Source organism: Mycothermus thermophilus (genome assembly GCF_041956435.1).
Source record: "Mycothermus thermophilus strain CBS 625.91 unplaced genomic scaffold VTJ04scaffold_3, whole genome shotgun sequence".
NCBI classification, from domain to species: Eukaryota; Fungi; Ascomycota; class Sordariomycetes; order Sordariales; family Chaetomiaceae; genus Mycothermus; species Mycothermus thermophilus.
This window is the reverse complement of record NW_027191429.1, coordinates 2,757,032-2,771,375: the sequence shown is the minus strand read 5'-3', so window position 1 is coordinate 2,771,375 and position 14,344 is coordinate 2,757,032. Positions and strand designations below refer to the sequence as shown.

Sequence of the window (14,344 nt, the reverse complement as noted above, 5' to 3'; positions counted from 1 at the left end):
CTTGGACAGATCCCCTGGTCCGACCATGGCCATGACTGCAGGATGGATGGACAAGCGGATAGGAGGGAGAGATGGGACTGACAGAAACCAGGATGGCTTATGGCGGGTTTCCGATATGCGCACCATTGAGAGAGAGAGCCTTCCCAGGAGACTGTCAACTGCACAACCCTTTTGTTGCATTCAAAGTCGAATCCCCGCTCCCCTCACTCAACACCTCCCTCCCTGATGCAGGACCGTTCCTCATTTTTGTGATGAGGGGCATATCCCGACGCGCGCGTCCAACACGCGCCCGCCAAGGAACACTCGAACTTTCTACTCCTCTGTCGTAGGTCCATGGCAAAGGCTCCAGCAAGGCTGCGGCGGTGACGGCGAGAAGAGAAGAGCCTCACATTCCCTCTTCCCCTCCCTCCCCGCGTTTCGCGTTTGCCACCCTCCCTCCTCTTACTCCTTAGCTACCTCGCACGCACATTCAGCCGCTTCCTGCGTAGTAGTGTCGTAGTAATAACTTTGGTCTGCCTGGGTCCCCATCGGCCTTCGCCGGCATGGCGCGGCCAACTCCGACCTATTGTTTGCTCACGACCCCGCGTTCCATACATATAGACCTTACCTCTAGAGGATATGAACCAACTCAACACCTTTTTACCCGTGGAATGATGATAGATGGGTTACCAAGGTTCTCGACCTCCACCGACCGTCAACCGCGACAAGGCTGGGTAAAAGATGGAAAGCAAGAAAAATCTCTCGCGATCCTTCATCTCTTCACCGCAACGACATGGTGGTGTCGTGATGCGTTGTTGAGGGGGGGGTGATGAGTACCTGAGGTACGAGGAGGGGTGACTGGACTGGGCTGAAGGTATCAAACATCATCCATCCCCGGCCAAAAAAAGGAGGTATGGTGATATCAACGTTGGTTGGTTCTTGCAGACTAGCACCCGAGCGGTACCAGCCCTAGCCTCCGGGTCAATGGATGCCCGCCGGGAGTGTCATACCCAGTACCTGAGCACCTCCCATGCGGGTTGCTAAGGTAGGCAGTCCCGAATATGCCTCTGTGGTGTTAGATATCAACGGTTTCGTTTATCTCGAGATCATGTCTTGCAACCCTGACGCCAGCCAACAACAAACGCACCCAACGATGTAACCGCCGCTATAGACATCAGGGATTTGCGCGCGGGCAGTCGACCGCTGTATCTGCGACAATTCCTTTACCGCCAGATCTACCCGCGTCTATGTCAGATGTTGTGTGCGTTTGTTGAGGAGGGAGGGGGGGAAAGGAGAGAAGCAAACAGCAAGGGCCAGGACAGCCTTTCACTTGGTTCGGTTCGCGCGCTGCGCTGCAGAGCGGAGCGGGTGGATTCGGGAGGATCGCAACCTCACTGGCGCCGGTGCTGGGTCCGGGGTGAGATCCCACCACTTACAACTCCCGTCCACCTGCATTAGTCTCTGCAGATGGGAAGGTTTTTTTTTCTTCTCTCTGCGGCGTCTTGCTACGTTTCCAGCTTTGTTGCTTTGCGCAGGCCGCGTTAATCCGTGCTTGCTGCGGGTTGATACGTAGAGGGTTTAGCTGGGTAGTAGTCAATAATCCTTATGGGAGCAGAGTTAATCCGGTCGACGGGTGCGTGCAGAGCAGATCGGATCTGCGCCCTCCCGTAAGTATCCATCTCAGATACCAACTGGCCTACCCAGGCCCAGGTACCTAAGCATGGAGAGACGGAGGGAGTCCGGGGGGACGGGGCCAACGGGACGGAAGCAATCCCAGGCGCGGACGGGCTTGGCCTTCGGGATGGATCGGGGTTGGATTCGGGCGGCAGGGCTCGGGGTGGCTGCACGCCCCAGCCGATCCCCCTGCCTGACATGGAAATTGTGGCTTTGCCTGTGCTGTTTCTGGATGGGTGGCGTGATGTTTCGAGAATCCAACAAGAGGCTGAAAACGAACTCGATCAGAGTCGGGAACGACGGACGACGACACTCTGGCTGACTCCCTGGCTGTGTGTTTCAGCTCCCCGCTTCGCCCCCCGCGCTCTCTAGCCTTGGGCATGGGAGAAAAAGGCACACCGCAACGTGAATGATGCCATTCTCATGTACGGCGTCTTTGGCCTAGTATCGGTCGAGCTAACGACACTTCATGGGATCAGTGAGGCAGATACATGCGTATCACAGGAGAGTGGGTGGTAGAGAAGGATGACGAGTTGCTAGGTCCTAGCCCCTCTCTCCTGTTGTTGTTCCCTCTTCCCTTGGCCCCTCCCCCGCCCTGCCGCCCGGCCCCATCATGCACGGGCACGGCGCGCCGGTGAATTTTCTTCGCGTTTTCCCTCTTGGGGCCTCGACATTGCCGGGCCAGGCCGGTGGGTTCGGCAATGACGTCCAATGGGACCGGCCATGTATGTAATAGCCTGCCCCTCCAACTTGCCTGGCTCATCTGGCTCGTCGACGCCATGGTGCACCATCCAACCGCCCGGGCCCGCCTCGACACCCTTGTCGCGACGCGGCCTCGAGTGCCACACCGTTGGGGAGGTGAGCCTGTTGGTCAACCTTGAGACGGTTTACTGTGTAGGAGGAATGCTGGTGAGGCCGTCTATAAAGCCGTCCCGACCCGGTCGTTCGGGACGGGGGATTTGCGAAAGGGAGTCGCGTTGGGATTTTCCTCGCAACCACTTGACATGAGCATCGCCGCCGCCGCCGGGCCAAGAATGATCAGCTTTGTTGTTGCTCCTCGCCAGTCTGGACTCGTTCGGGTTTCAGCGACCGCAACTCTCTTGGACACCCAGCCCGAAGGGTGACGAGCAAGTCTGGGATGAGCTAGCTCATCACTTCCAGGAATGCTGAACATTGTTTGACAAGGACTTGGTCGACCTTGAAACGACCAACGAGCACAACATACATCAAGATCATCGCCCTCCTCGCCACCAATACCCGACGCCTTCTTCCTCAATGACTACTAGCCTTTGAGAATAGTTGTTATCCTCGTGGACCATGGATGCCGCAAAGTCAACCGCCGTTCCTCGGGACGAAGAGGTGAGAGCCTTTCCTTCTTGTTGATAATGTCTCCTTCTCCTGTTATCCTCGGCTATGTTCATGAGAGTTGTCATCACATGCTGGGACTCATGTTGTCACGCTCATCCTTCACATGAACTTACCCAAGACACATGCTGGGAATAAACGAGGAATAAGGCTGGAGCCGGAATCGTCGCTAACATGACATCCATCAGCTCTCCTCTGTTCCTCCTCTGACCCCAGCCTCCGACACTATGACGAGCTCCGGGTCGAGGCCTTCGTCGTGGATCTCTTCCGAGCCTGCCTTCGCGGCTCCCTTCCTCGACGAGACCATGTGGAGTTATTTTTGCGCCGAGCGGAGCGTGAGCGGCCTCCATGCCAACGCCGTGGCCAACCTGAGCCCGTGGCCGACTCCCGGGTCAACAACCCCGTCTCTGGAGCAACCCCCCTCGGCGGTGCCAGCAGTCACATCCTCCTGGGCACCCCAAGCCGCAGGTCTCGTATCCCCCGCTATCAGTAGCCCAGACCGCCAGCCAATCCAACTCGGTCTGCAGCCCGGACTTATGCTATCCCACTTGAACGCTGGTGGTGCTGGTGTCCCGGGGAGAATCCGCACGTCCTGGTCCAGCGAGGAGTCCATCGCCACGGCTTTCAGCCCCATCACTCCCGACACCACCACCACTACTAGAGAAGACCTCCTTTTGGAAGAGCCCGCTCTGAAGAGAATCAAGACGGAGCCCTCGTCCCACCAACCCCAGCCCGCCGTCGTCCGCAGGCCCAACATCTCCCTCCGCACCGCCGCCCGCAAGAAGAAACCTACCAAATCATCCTCCGCGGCCTCCCCAACCAACCGCTCCGTCACTACCACCACCACGACGGCAACCTCACCGTCACCATCTTCCTCCTCTTCTACCACCACCAAAGCTAGCACCACGAACGAAGATGACGCCACCAAGGCCAGCGAGGAAGTCGTGGAGGCAGAAGAAGAAGAAGAAGACGATGGCCTCACCCCCGAAGAGCGCCGGGCGCGGCACAACCACAACCTCGTCGAGAAGCACTACCGGCGGCGGCTCAACGTGCAGTTCGCGCGGCTGCTGGACGCACTGATGCTGCCGGTGCCGCCGGCGCGGGCGCCGACGATCGAGTCGGCGACGAGGGTCAAGCGGGGGAGGGGTGGTGGATCATCATCCTCGTCCGGTGGTGGTGCTGGGAAGGGCGGTGGTGGTTATGTCAAGGGCTGTGGTGCTGATGGTGATGAGGACGAGGGGTTTGGTGGTGGGTCGTCGTGTGGGCTGGTGGATGAGAAGCGGATCAGCAAGGCCGAGGTGTTAGAGTTGGCGGCGAGGAGGATCAGGGAGTTGGAGAGGGAGAAGGAGAAGTTGGTGAGGGAGAGGAAGGAGCTGGTGAGGAACATTGAGGTGTTGATGATGGCGGGGGCGGTGGGGAGGGCGGTGTTTTGATGTTTAGTTACCGAGACGGTTGTCATATCATGCTTACCTCCCTCTGGATGAGCCTGGAGGAGGAAGTGTGTTCAAGGGATGTCTCAAACGGGGTTGTCTCAAAAAAGGGGTGCTGACTTGAGTTGAGGATGAAAACAAAAATGCATACGTTATTGATGACCGCTTATGGGACCAAGCATTGGGAGGAAAAGAATAAAGTAAAACGTCCATGGGATCTTATCGGCCTGATTGATAAGTAATGATGGGAGATGGTCTGGTCTGTCATCATTTTCATTGATTGATTTACGTTGGATGGTTTGACGAGTTGAATTTGTTTTATTATTTCTATTTGCATTGCTTTATTTTCATTCGAAGAATTCGTTCGGTATCGGGGCAACTGGTGAAACTGGGCATGTTTACTTTGGATTTCTACCTCATTCAGGGGCAAGAATATACCCCCAGAGCCACATGGACGTGCACTGGGTATTGCCAACCTGAGCATGAATCCTTCGGCCGTTGTGGTCAGGTTGTCAGCTCATTCCACTGCTGTCCGTGCCATGATGGATCCCTTGTCGGCCGGTGTGGAGGAGTGTGGAGGAATGTGGAGGAACTCGAATCCCCATTTCTCCAGATGTCCATCTTTTGAAATGGCGTCTTTGCAAAGTGAGGTGATTTTTCAAATCTCCCATGTGGAACTGACAAAACAACGTCTAACAACGCGATCCAGATTCTTGGGAACCAACGAAAAGGCGTGGTCTGTTTTTTCAACAGGATATCAATGTCCGGGAGTGCCGAGGACCAGTCGAGCGGAACTTGGCAAGTGGTCTGATTATGGGATGCATCGAACGATTGCGAGGCTCGCGTCTGAAGAGCGCGTCCGTGTCGGTAAACTCTGCTGGCCAGAGCCCGCATCGCTATACTCCAGCACTTGGAGTCAAACGTAACTCTGTGTCTTGTCATGATGGTGGATGTCGCATGATGGTGCAAGCGCGTACGAAGTATAGTACTGTGTCTGCCACAGGTCCAGACTTACACTAGGGGATAGGGAGATCCACCCCTGGAATCCCACTTACCAGAACACTCAACTCGTAGTCAACCACGACATCGAACTTCTGCATCTGGCGTAGAGCGCGAGCGGTCAAAAGGGAATGCGGTGCGAGCATCTGATTTTTTCGAGTCGACGAGTTGTTGGTCGAGTCCGGGCATCTGGATCCTGATGAGGCTGGGCTGGGGCCCGCGGGGGCCGCAGGGCTCCCTACCTATTGCAACAACAGCCGGAGCTGAGATGAGAGCAGACGGCCGAGCATATGGTCTGGTACGTGCATCTTTATACAACCGGACAGGCACGCCGACACGCTGGGGATCTTTTCTTCCCGCCTTCCAGATGGGTCCATATGGGCTTGTTTACGGCGCGAGCCCGAACGGGAAGAGTGCATGGGTGATCAGGTCGAGGTGGCCTGATCCTTCTCGCAAAGCCCCGGTCGATCGAATCAGCACCACCGCCGTCTTATTGACGCCCTCACACCATTGCTCCCTCGCCTGACGGCCCGACACGCCCACCCTCTTTGCCCGTTGGTCACCTTGTCTCGCCCTCACCTGTTCCTGCTGTCCAGACGTCAAGAGCACAAACATGTCCCTCTCCGGGCCGTCGCCAGCTCGTCCCTATTATGTCTCTTGTTATCGCTGTTGTTTACTACTGCTACCTATCTGACCTACATCACGGACGTCACAGCCATCTTGAGCTTGCTTTGATTTTCTCCACCTGCCGCCGACGGATCCGAGGGCTAGGGAGGTGACCTTGGGAGGAGCGTTGCCTTGAGAGATCCTGGCCTCTCATACACGTACACACCTATTACTAGACACAAACACACCCTCACCTTGGTCAATACCCACTCTCCAACCCAGCCAAGGCATATCCCCTGGAACAGCAGCAGCAGCGGCAGCATCCCCGATGAAACAACAGCCACCCATGCGCGAAGAAGCGAGAGTCAGGCAGCGTGGGCTGCACATCATGGACCTTTGCAACGGCGACACGGCGGAGGAACCTCCTCCACCTTCACTAGCGCCGCCGCCGCCACCACCACCACCTCCTCCTCTATCTCATCCTTCCGAGGAGCATGCTACCAAACAACCGCCGCCATCAAGAAAGAGGCATCACGGGGTCACCACCGAAGGGACGGACCCGACGGAAGCGGCAGAAGCGGAGAGAAGCGGGAAGAAGCGGAAGCGGCCAGCGACGAGGCCAGCAACCAGAATCAGAATCCAGGAGGAGGCGGTGGTCAAGGCAGAGTCGCCGTCCAGCCCGAGCTCGGCGGGCGATGACGACGACGATCATGGCGACACCGAGGTGGACGAAGTGATGGACCACCCAGCCTCCTCGTCCAGGAGAGGAAACAGCAACAGCAACAACAGGAGCAAACCGCCCCAGCGAAAACAACCATCATCCAGCAAACACTCCCATCAAGACAAAGAATCCAAACAACACCACTCGCGCAAACGCCACAATCTCGTCGAGCAGCAGTACCGTCTGCGCCTCAACTCGCAGTTCAAACGTCTCCTCGACATCCTCCCCCCCTCCCCGGAAGACGGTTTGGCCAGCGCAACCGCCGCAGCAACCGCCACAGGAGGAGACGGCTCCTCCTCCCAACAACAACAACAACCACCCCCGCGTGTCCCGTTATCCATAACTCACCAACCAAACTTCATCACCACCAGCAGCAGCAACCCCAACGACTCCGGGCCCAAACTCAGCCCTTCCCCCGAGGACGGCGGCAACAACGCGGCCGACCCCAACAGTTCCTCCGTCCTACCGCGCCGCATCAGCAAGGGCGAAGTCCTCGACCGCGCAAGGCGGTACATCCAGCTGCTGGAGCGGGAACATCGGCGGCTGGTGGCGGAGCGGCGCGAGCTCGAGTTGATGTGGGCGGAGGCAGAGGCGGGGGGTGGTGGGCCTGGGCCGGTTCCGTCGATGAGGACCGGGTCGTCGGCAGCAGGAGCGGGAGTGGGAACACTGGGGGTGGGAGTGGGAATGGGACAGCCGAGGTCAGGGATTTCGGGGGGTGTGCCCGGGATGATGAGCACGGGAGGAGCAGGAGGAGGTGGTGGTGGTGTTAGGACGGGAGGAGAGAGGGAAAGGGAGAGGGGGATGGAGGTCGAGGCTGGGAGATGATCAGAGGGGTTGATTGATGGGAGGCTTGGAATGGGGAGACAGATGATACCAGGAACACGATTTGGAGACGGACACAGAGGAAGGAGGACCCCGGAGGAGGATTTTGTTTCTAATCATACCATTATTTCCCCGTGTACTTTAGTAATTGGCAGCGGTTGAAGGGTGTCTTGGGGTCATCGGGATTTTCTAGGAGCATAGGGGCTGGGCAAGGTCGGTTGTGGTACTCAGGGTGGGACTTTGGGGCGCAGGGGGCTCGATCAAGGGGGGCTGGGTACCGTATCCGGGATTTGGGTTTGGATGGGATCAGGGGTTTTGGTTTATTATCCTCCCTCTGCGTTGAGAGGGTGTTTGAACAAACACGATTACTCTTCACAGATTCTCAGATGCCAACGTGTAATTTCATCCCAGTTAAATATGATTTGGGGAATCATTAAGAGAATCAGAGCTACGTATCCATCCATTCATCCATCCATCCATCCATCCAACCGTCGAGAGCATAGAGTCTCTTGGGAAACCATACCATCAATCCTACCCGATCTCATAATACCTTCCAGAATAAATATCACACCATGATATCCTCCCAAGCAACAAACCTCAAATTGCCTCTCCCATTACCTCAACATCCACACCAAACCCAACACTCATGAAGACGGCTTCTCAGTCGATGGCGGCTCCGCAGACTCCGCCGCGGTCCGGGAGGACCTCCGCTGAGACGACCTCCTGTTATTCCGAGACGACGACGATGACGACGAGTGGCGGCGGTTACCGCCGGCCATCATCGGCTGCGTCGGCAGTTGCATGGGCGCATAGTAGCCAGCGTACGCGGCGTAGTTGGGATACGGCTGTTGTTGTTGCGGCGGGACTGGAGCGGGAGCAGGGGCGGGACCGTAGTAGCCTCCGTATACAGCCGCTGGCGGCGGAGGAGTAGGAGTGGGAGTAGGGACCGGACTGCGGCTGGCTGCGGGTGGCACCGCCGCCGCCGGTGGGGGTACCGGTGCCGGAGCGGGAGCGACGCCTTTGGGAGGAGGGTACGGAGCAGACACAGGAGCAGCAGCAGGAGGGGGCGCGGGGTAGTAAGGGTAGTGAGGAGGAAGAGGCTGATGAGGATGAGGATAAGGAGGATACGCTCCCATGCGCGGAACCGCCGCAGCAGGAAAGCCAGCAGCGGCAGCCGGGGGAGGGGCCTGCATGACGGGGACCAGGACGGTTTGGCGGCGGCGGTTGCGCCGGGCCCGGTTGATGCGGTGGGTCTCGACGCAGGCGCGGACGAAGAGGACGAAGTGGAGGACGATGAGGATCAGGTCGAAGGCGAACACGGTCCGGAGGCAGGCGCTCGTCTTGGCGAAGAGGTTGTCGAGCTGCCGCGCGGATTCGCGGTCCTTGTAGACGTCGTAGTACCGCCAGGTGGGGCGCTCCGGGTACACGGCGTAGACGCCCGCGACGAAGTTGGCGGGGATGCACATGATCCAGATGAAGAGGTGCAGCGCGATGAGCAGGCCCGGGTGCATCCCCTGCCGCCGGGAGGAGCGGGCGGTGATGAAGAGTTCGAGGGTGGTAATGAAAATGGCGAGGCCGGCCTGAGACAAGGTTGAGAGTTAGTGGGATGGGTTACGATGATACCTATGAGGGGACCGGAGGGAAGCGAACGTACAGCTGTGGCGGAGGTGCCAAACACATAGTCGATGGGCTGGTACCAGAGGTCGGTTCCATAGTGTTGAGAGTTCATGAGGCCCATGGCGAGGCACACGCCAATGATGATGGCCGAGGACACCAAGGAGGAGCCCAACAAGATCAGCTTGGCCAGATGCCATTTGGGATCATACGGCCGCTCAGACCGAAATGGGTCGGAATTGAAGGGATTGTAGCCGAGGCCGTGGGATAAGGGCGGCAGCATCGAGGGCCGCGCAGCAAGAGGAGGAGGGAGCGGATAGAGAGGAATCTGGTGGTTTGTCGCATTGTTGTTTTGTTGTTGTTGGGATGACCGTTCCCGTTCAGAGCTCTCGGATCGCGTCTGGCGGTTCTCCTCCTGAGTCTGGCTGCCCTCGCCCCGCGACTCGGTCTCGCGGGTGTTGTCGCCGGCCATGTCGTCGTCCGTTCAGTCAGGGGTTGGATTTTCAAGGAAAACGTCCTAGGTATGACCGGGTTGCGCCCTCAACCTAAACCATTACACCAAGCAAACAAACAAACAAAATATCAAGTTGGAGAGAACGAGCGACGAAAACAAAAACCTGAACGAGCGACGTCAAAAGGAGTGACAGGACGAGCCCAATCGGCCGTCAAACAACGTGGGCACCGCGGCAACTTTTAAAATTGCGTGAAGTTGAGAGGCGCGACCTTCGGGTGATGGTTCCGCCCCCAAATCCGCGGGCTCCCCTAGCAGAGCTCGGCAACAATTCTGGAACTCCAAGAATAGCTTAGGGCCGCCGGAGCCAGAGCGGGAACGGCTTGCCAAGGAACCAGGGGGGGTTCGAGATCTGGACGATGGGAGCAAAGGGATGCGTCGTGCATGTGATGAAGTTGATGGCGGGAAGAGGATGAAAATGTGGTTTATATAAGTGAAAAGGGTCGTATATAAATGAGGGCGTTGGAGCAGGATGATGGGCAACAGATGCCTTTGAAGCATCGGGTTGTTCGACCCGGGACCCCCTTCTGGGCCTGATGATATCTCCACACCCAACAGGCATCACAAGACCAACAGGCAATGGTCGGTTTTTTTGTCCTTTTTCTTCAAGAACCAATCCAGGCAACCGTCCCACACACAAGGTCTTCGCAGAAGCCGATGCCACTGAGCCGACAAGCCATTCTCCAGCCCTGATCCAAACGCCCCAAACCGAATAGCCCCGTGGCGAGAGCATTTCTATTCGCGCTGCAAAACAACCACCAGCCCCATGATGCCCAGCATCACCGTCTTCAACCACGGGTGCTCTGATAACATGATAGTGACATAACCCACAAACGGCATATAAGCCACAACGCTCCTGTTTTTGAATGTGTCAGCCTTTGTTGATATGTTGCGCAACGGCCGATGCACAACGGCCAGGGGAAAACTCTGCAGAACGTACCCGACAATGTCTTTCCTCGTGAGATAGTCCTGGCCGCGAGCATAGAGTTCCGTGTCGTCGGCGGCGTTGTTGTCGCCTTTTGTCAGCAATTTGGCGTCGGGTCTGCTCGCAAATGTTTTGTCAGTCCATCCATCCGTCTCTCCACGGCCCTCAAACTCTGTAAATGGAAACCTCGCAAACCGTACCCTGAGCCGAATTTCCTGACGATGCGGTGGACGATGGGAATGTCCTTCCCCTTGACGTTGTAGACGACGACCTCGCCCACGTTGGTTTCCTCGAAGAGATTGCGGTTCCAAAGCAGCAGCAGATCTCCGCGCTGGAAGGCGGGCTCCATGCTCCCCGAGAGCACGACGACGATGGGTGATGGCGAGTCAGTAATGACGGAGAGGCCCTTCCACATCTGTTGCGAGTCCATGGTTAGTCATGCGACCGTCTGCTGGGAGGGAGGATCGCGGCGGTTGCGGGCGCACCATGAAGGCAGTCGACAGGATCAGGCCGAAGTTGAGGAGCTGAGCGGCGGCCTGCCGCGGGTTTTGTAGGCCGGAGAGCATGGTGGGCAGCTTAGGGAGTGGTCAATGGCGTGGGTTTGGCGGCAGAGTGGACGATGGGGAGGTGTGGTGGTGTCTGCGCCGGTCAGCAAGGCAGCATGTCGACGGCCGAAGTGTGAGCTTCGAGAGCTTCTGCATGCACGCAAACCTCAAGTTGACCACCGTGTTGGTGTTGCACTGCTTGGCCTCGATTGGGATCTTGGCTTCCAAATGTGGGGCCGACCTGGACCCACACTCCGCAGTCTTGGCCAAGTCTACGAGCGGCTTTCCGGGACATTGTGAACCTTGATGGACTCAACATCGGAACTTCGACCTGGCCGAAGTGATTTTAAAAGAAATATCCTTTGATGTTTGAACCACGGATTGTATTCTTTTTTCTTTTCTGATTCAATTCAAGACTATTATGGGATACAGAGTATAAAGTTGCTTGGAGGAAATGCCAACCCGTTTTCAGAACGTCCATTGCTGTCTTGGTATAAGCCAGACAAGGCTGCCGACGGGAGTCATCCAACTCGCAGAACAACGACTTCCATTTTGTTGACCTCAGGTACTTGACTTATCGGCAGTTTGCCCGTCTTGGGGTGACCACTCGGCCAGAAGCACTAACCACCATGGGATCGAGACGGCCGCAAGTGCCCTCACAGAGTTCCATTGATGTGCAGGAAGGCCCAACACCTCACTTACCTGAGGTACTACCTGACCTTATCCCAGTGAAAGCTGCCATCTCCTCCAGAGGTTGATGAGATTTTAATGCTTGGTTGGAACGGAAGGCGCTCATCTTGCAGCATTAAAATGTCATCGTCGCATTGCCGTTGGGATCTGTTGTCTCTTCCTCTTCCTCCTTCTCCCACCCATCTCAATTGTCTCCTCAATAACCACGATTTTGCTATTAACCCACATTTTGGACCTTGGTTTTGGACCTTGAAGTCATTCGACGACAGTCTTTGATTGCCAAGATCATTTTGCTTGTTCCCAGAAGACCCTCGACGAATCTCTTACCCTGACACCAACATGTCGGCGCCCCAAGAGACCACTCCTCTCCTCGCTGACAGCTCCAGCTCCTCTCTCCTCTCAGGCCAGGCCAAAAATGCTACCCCTCTGTCCTTGCTCGCCTCCGAGTCGTCATGGTCAGGGATCTCGTCTCGCACCGTCCTCTTTACTCGGACCGCGATTGTTACCTATCTCGTGGGACTGTTCGCGGCCCTGCTCTGCGATAATCCTGACGAAGCGAGCGAGCCTGTAACCTTTCCCTTTGACGCCAAGAACCTAGCTCTGTTTCTTCAGATGCTGTGGGCCATCATCTCCTGGGTAAGTTGATGGTACTCTTGTTTGTTGTGCTCCCAATCTTGGCTAACACCAACATTCTTCAACCAGGGCTGGTGCCTCTGGCGTCGCAGGAGGAGTCGCAATGGTGGTGGTGGAATTGGCGCTCGCGCCCTCTGGTTCTCGCGCTTTGTCCCGTCTGTCGAGCGCATCGATTCGGCATCCCAGCACTTTGCTTTCAGCCTGCTCTACATCGCTGCTCTTGTGTTTGTCCTGGTCAATACCATTGCCTTCTGGGTTACCCTGCCCCTGCAGGGCCGCGGTGCCATCTTGGGTCACGGCTTGCTTGGACACTTTGTGAGCATCGGACTGCACTTCATTACAGCCCTCATCGCCGTCGTGGAGATTCTGTTTCTTAACTCCATCGAATTTGACACGGTGAGTCGGGCATGACAATTCTAGTCCACCAAGGCTGTTGTTAACCACAGGAGTCAGAACTTTGTCAACCATGTGTTTATGGCGGTGTTCCTCCTCAGCGGTTATATTGGTTGGGCCGCCTTTGGTGGTATCTTGACTGGCAAACTACCCGTCTGGCTGGACCCGCAGGTGGCGGGCGGCTCTGGACGCGTGATTGCGTATGCGGCTGGGTTCGTGGGCTTGGGTGTGCTCGGTGAGTGAAAGCCTGGATTAGTAACTGAGTTGTGAGAAGTGTTACTTATTCGTCACCTCTGTAGTCATTGGTCTCATCCACGGCCTGAGCAGGCTGAAAAATTGCTTCGGCGGTCGTGGTCGCCATGGGTACCAGCAACTTCCCTCGCAAGCCGACGAACAAGAGCAACCTCATCAGCAGGAGCGTCAACCGGGTGACCAGGTTTGAGCGACGTCAGCTGGCATGAAGTACATTATTGAAGGTTGTTCTCGGGGGGCTGAAGGTACCACACCGAGGAGGAAAGGGACCAGTTCTAGCCGGGTCGAGAGAGGATGAGGACGGCATCCACAACGTGAGAGAAGTTTCCGGGGTTGACGTAATTGTTGGCTTTCTCATTTCTCTACTGTTCCCATTCACACAAGATACATTATCTCAGAGTCGTTGCCATCATTATCTTGGACAGAGCCTCATGCTTCGGGAGATGGTCTCTGGCTTTTCGCATAGCATGTTTTGATATTGGCTTACGTGTCCCATGTTTCAACCATTGGGGGGATGGAATGTGGAATTATTCACAAAGTCACAGGAATCCAAGTTATTAATTCATGCGTAACTCACGATGTCTGTGGTTGTCTGTTGACGTTGACTGTGAGGTGGATGTTGTCGTCATCGCCAGGGGTGATGTCCAGGGGTAGGTCGGTCGGGCCCCACACCTTCATTTTTCGGGCTGGGGAGGGCTGGGGTGCGGGGATGTCTCCGATTTTCACAAGGCCCAACGACCTGGAAAGACTTGGATCTGTAGAGAAGGTTTCTTAGAGTAAGGCGAGGCCATATTCCGTCCACACCTTCGCCAAATTGACACGTTGACCTAGGTGGACAACAGATAGCCATTCGCCTCAGCGAGGCTGTGTCCTGAAGGGCTTCAACAGGGGTGATTCTGACTGGGCGGCCGCTGTTCATGTGCTCTTCTCTGAGAGGCAGATGCGCTGTCATCAAGCGAGGGGCATATCAGCTTGGATGTTGATTCGTCACCTAGCTAGCCCAAGGTAACCAATCCTCAGAGACGAGCTTCCATCAAGGAGAGGCGATTCGGAACAAAGTTCCCGTTTGATTGAGAGAGTCGTCACGGCGTACGCCTCGCCGTCGTTCTTCATCTCACTTGCAGCAGCATCACCTACCCAGCTAGGCACCTTACCCAGAGTCCTGACTAGTTAGCACTAGCACGA

The 14,344-nt window shown here is 56.5% G+C and overlaps 6 protein-coding genes across 6 annotated transcripts; 3 read left to right on the top strand and 3 right to left on the bottom strand.

Annotated features, from left to right (window-relative positions):
- Positions 1-2,572: 2,572 nt before the first annotated feature.
- On the bottom strand, positions 2,573-2,827 carry VTJ04DRAFT_5141 (uncharacterized protein; the record flags this gene model as incomplete). Its single annotated transcript, XM_069363225.1, has 1 exon — positions 2,573-2,827. The coding sequence occupies one exon, from the start codon at positions 2,825-2,827 to the stop codon at positions 2,573-2,575; it is 255 nt and encodes an 84-aa protein (XP_069220092.1).
- Positions 2,828-2,970: 143 nt separating this feature from the next.
- Positions 2,971-4,451, top strand: VTJ04DRAFT_5140 (uncharacterized protein; the record flags this gene model as incomplete). Its single annotated transcript, XM_069363224.1, has 2 exons — positions 2,971-3,012; positions 3,207-4,451. The coding sequence occupies 2 exons, from the start codon at positions 2,971-2,973 to the stop codon at positions 4,449-4,451; spliced, it is 1,287 nt and encodes a 428-aa protein (XP_069220091.1).
- Positions 4,452-6,399: 1,948 nt separating this feature from the next.
- VTJ04DRAFT_5139 (uncharacterized protein) lies at positions 6,400-7,599 on the top strand (the record flags this gene model as incomplete). Its single annotated transcript, XM_069363222.1, has 1 exon — positions 6,400-7,599. The coding sequence occupies one exon, from the start codon at positions 6,400-6,402 to the stop codon at positions 7,597-7,599; it is 1,200 nt and encodes a 399-aa protein (XP_069220090.1).
- Positions 7,600-8,240: 641 nt separating this feature from the next.
- VTJ04DRAFT_5138 (uncharacterized protein) lies at positions 8,241-9,682 on the bottom strand (the record flags this gene model as incomplete). The annotated part of the gene is made up of 2 exons (XM_069363221.1): positions 8,241-9,176; positions 9,251-9,682. The coding sequence occupies 2 exons, from the start codon at positions 9,680-9,682 to the stop codon at positions 8,241-8,243; spliced, it is 1,368 nt and encodes a 455-aa protein (XP_069220089.1).
- A 774-nt stretch (positions 9,683-10,456) lies between these two features.
- On the bottom strand, positions 10,457-11,212 carry VTJ04DRAFT_5137 (uncharacterized protein; the record flags this gene model as incomplete). Its single annotated transcript, XM_069363220.1, has 4 exons — positions 10,457-10,577; positions 10,662-10,763; positions 10,847-11,061; positions 11,132-11,212. The coding sequence occupies 4 exons, from the start codon at positions 11,210-11,212 to the stop codon at positions 10,457-10,459; spliced, it is 519 nt and encodes a 172-aa protein (XP_069220088.1).
- Positions 11,213-12,220: 1,008 nt separating this feature from the next.
- Positions 12,221-13,349, top strand: VTJ04DRAFT_5136 (uncharacterized protein; the record flags this gene model as incomplete). Its single annotated transcript, XM_069363219.1, has 4 exons — positions 12,221-12,517; positions 12,584-12,910; positions 12,968-13,142; positions 13,207-13,349. The coding sequence occupies 4 exons, from the start codon at positions 12,221-12,223 to the stop codon at positions 13,347-13,349; spliced, it is 942 nt and encodes a 313-aa protein (XP_069220087.1).
- Between the last annotated feature and the right edge of the window lie 995 nt (positions 13,350-14,344).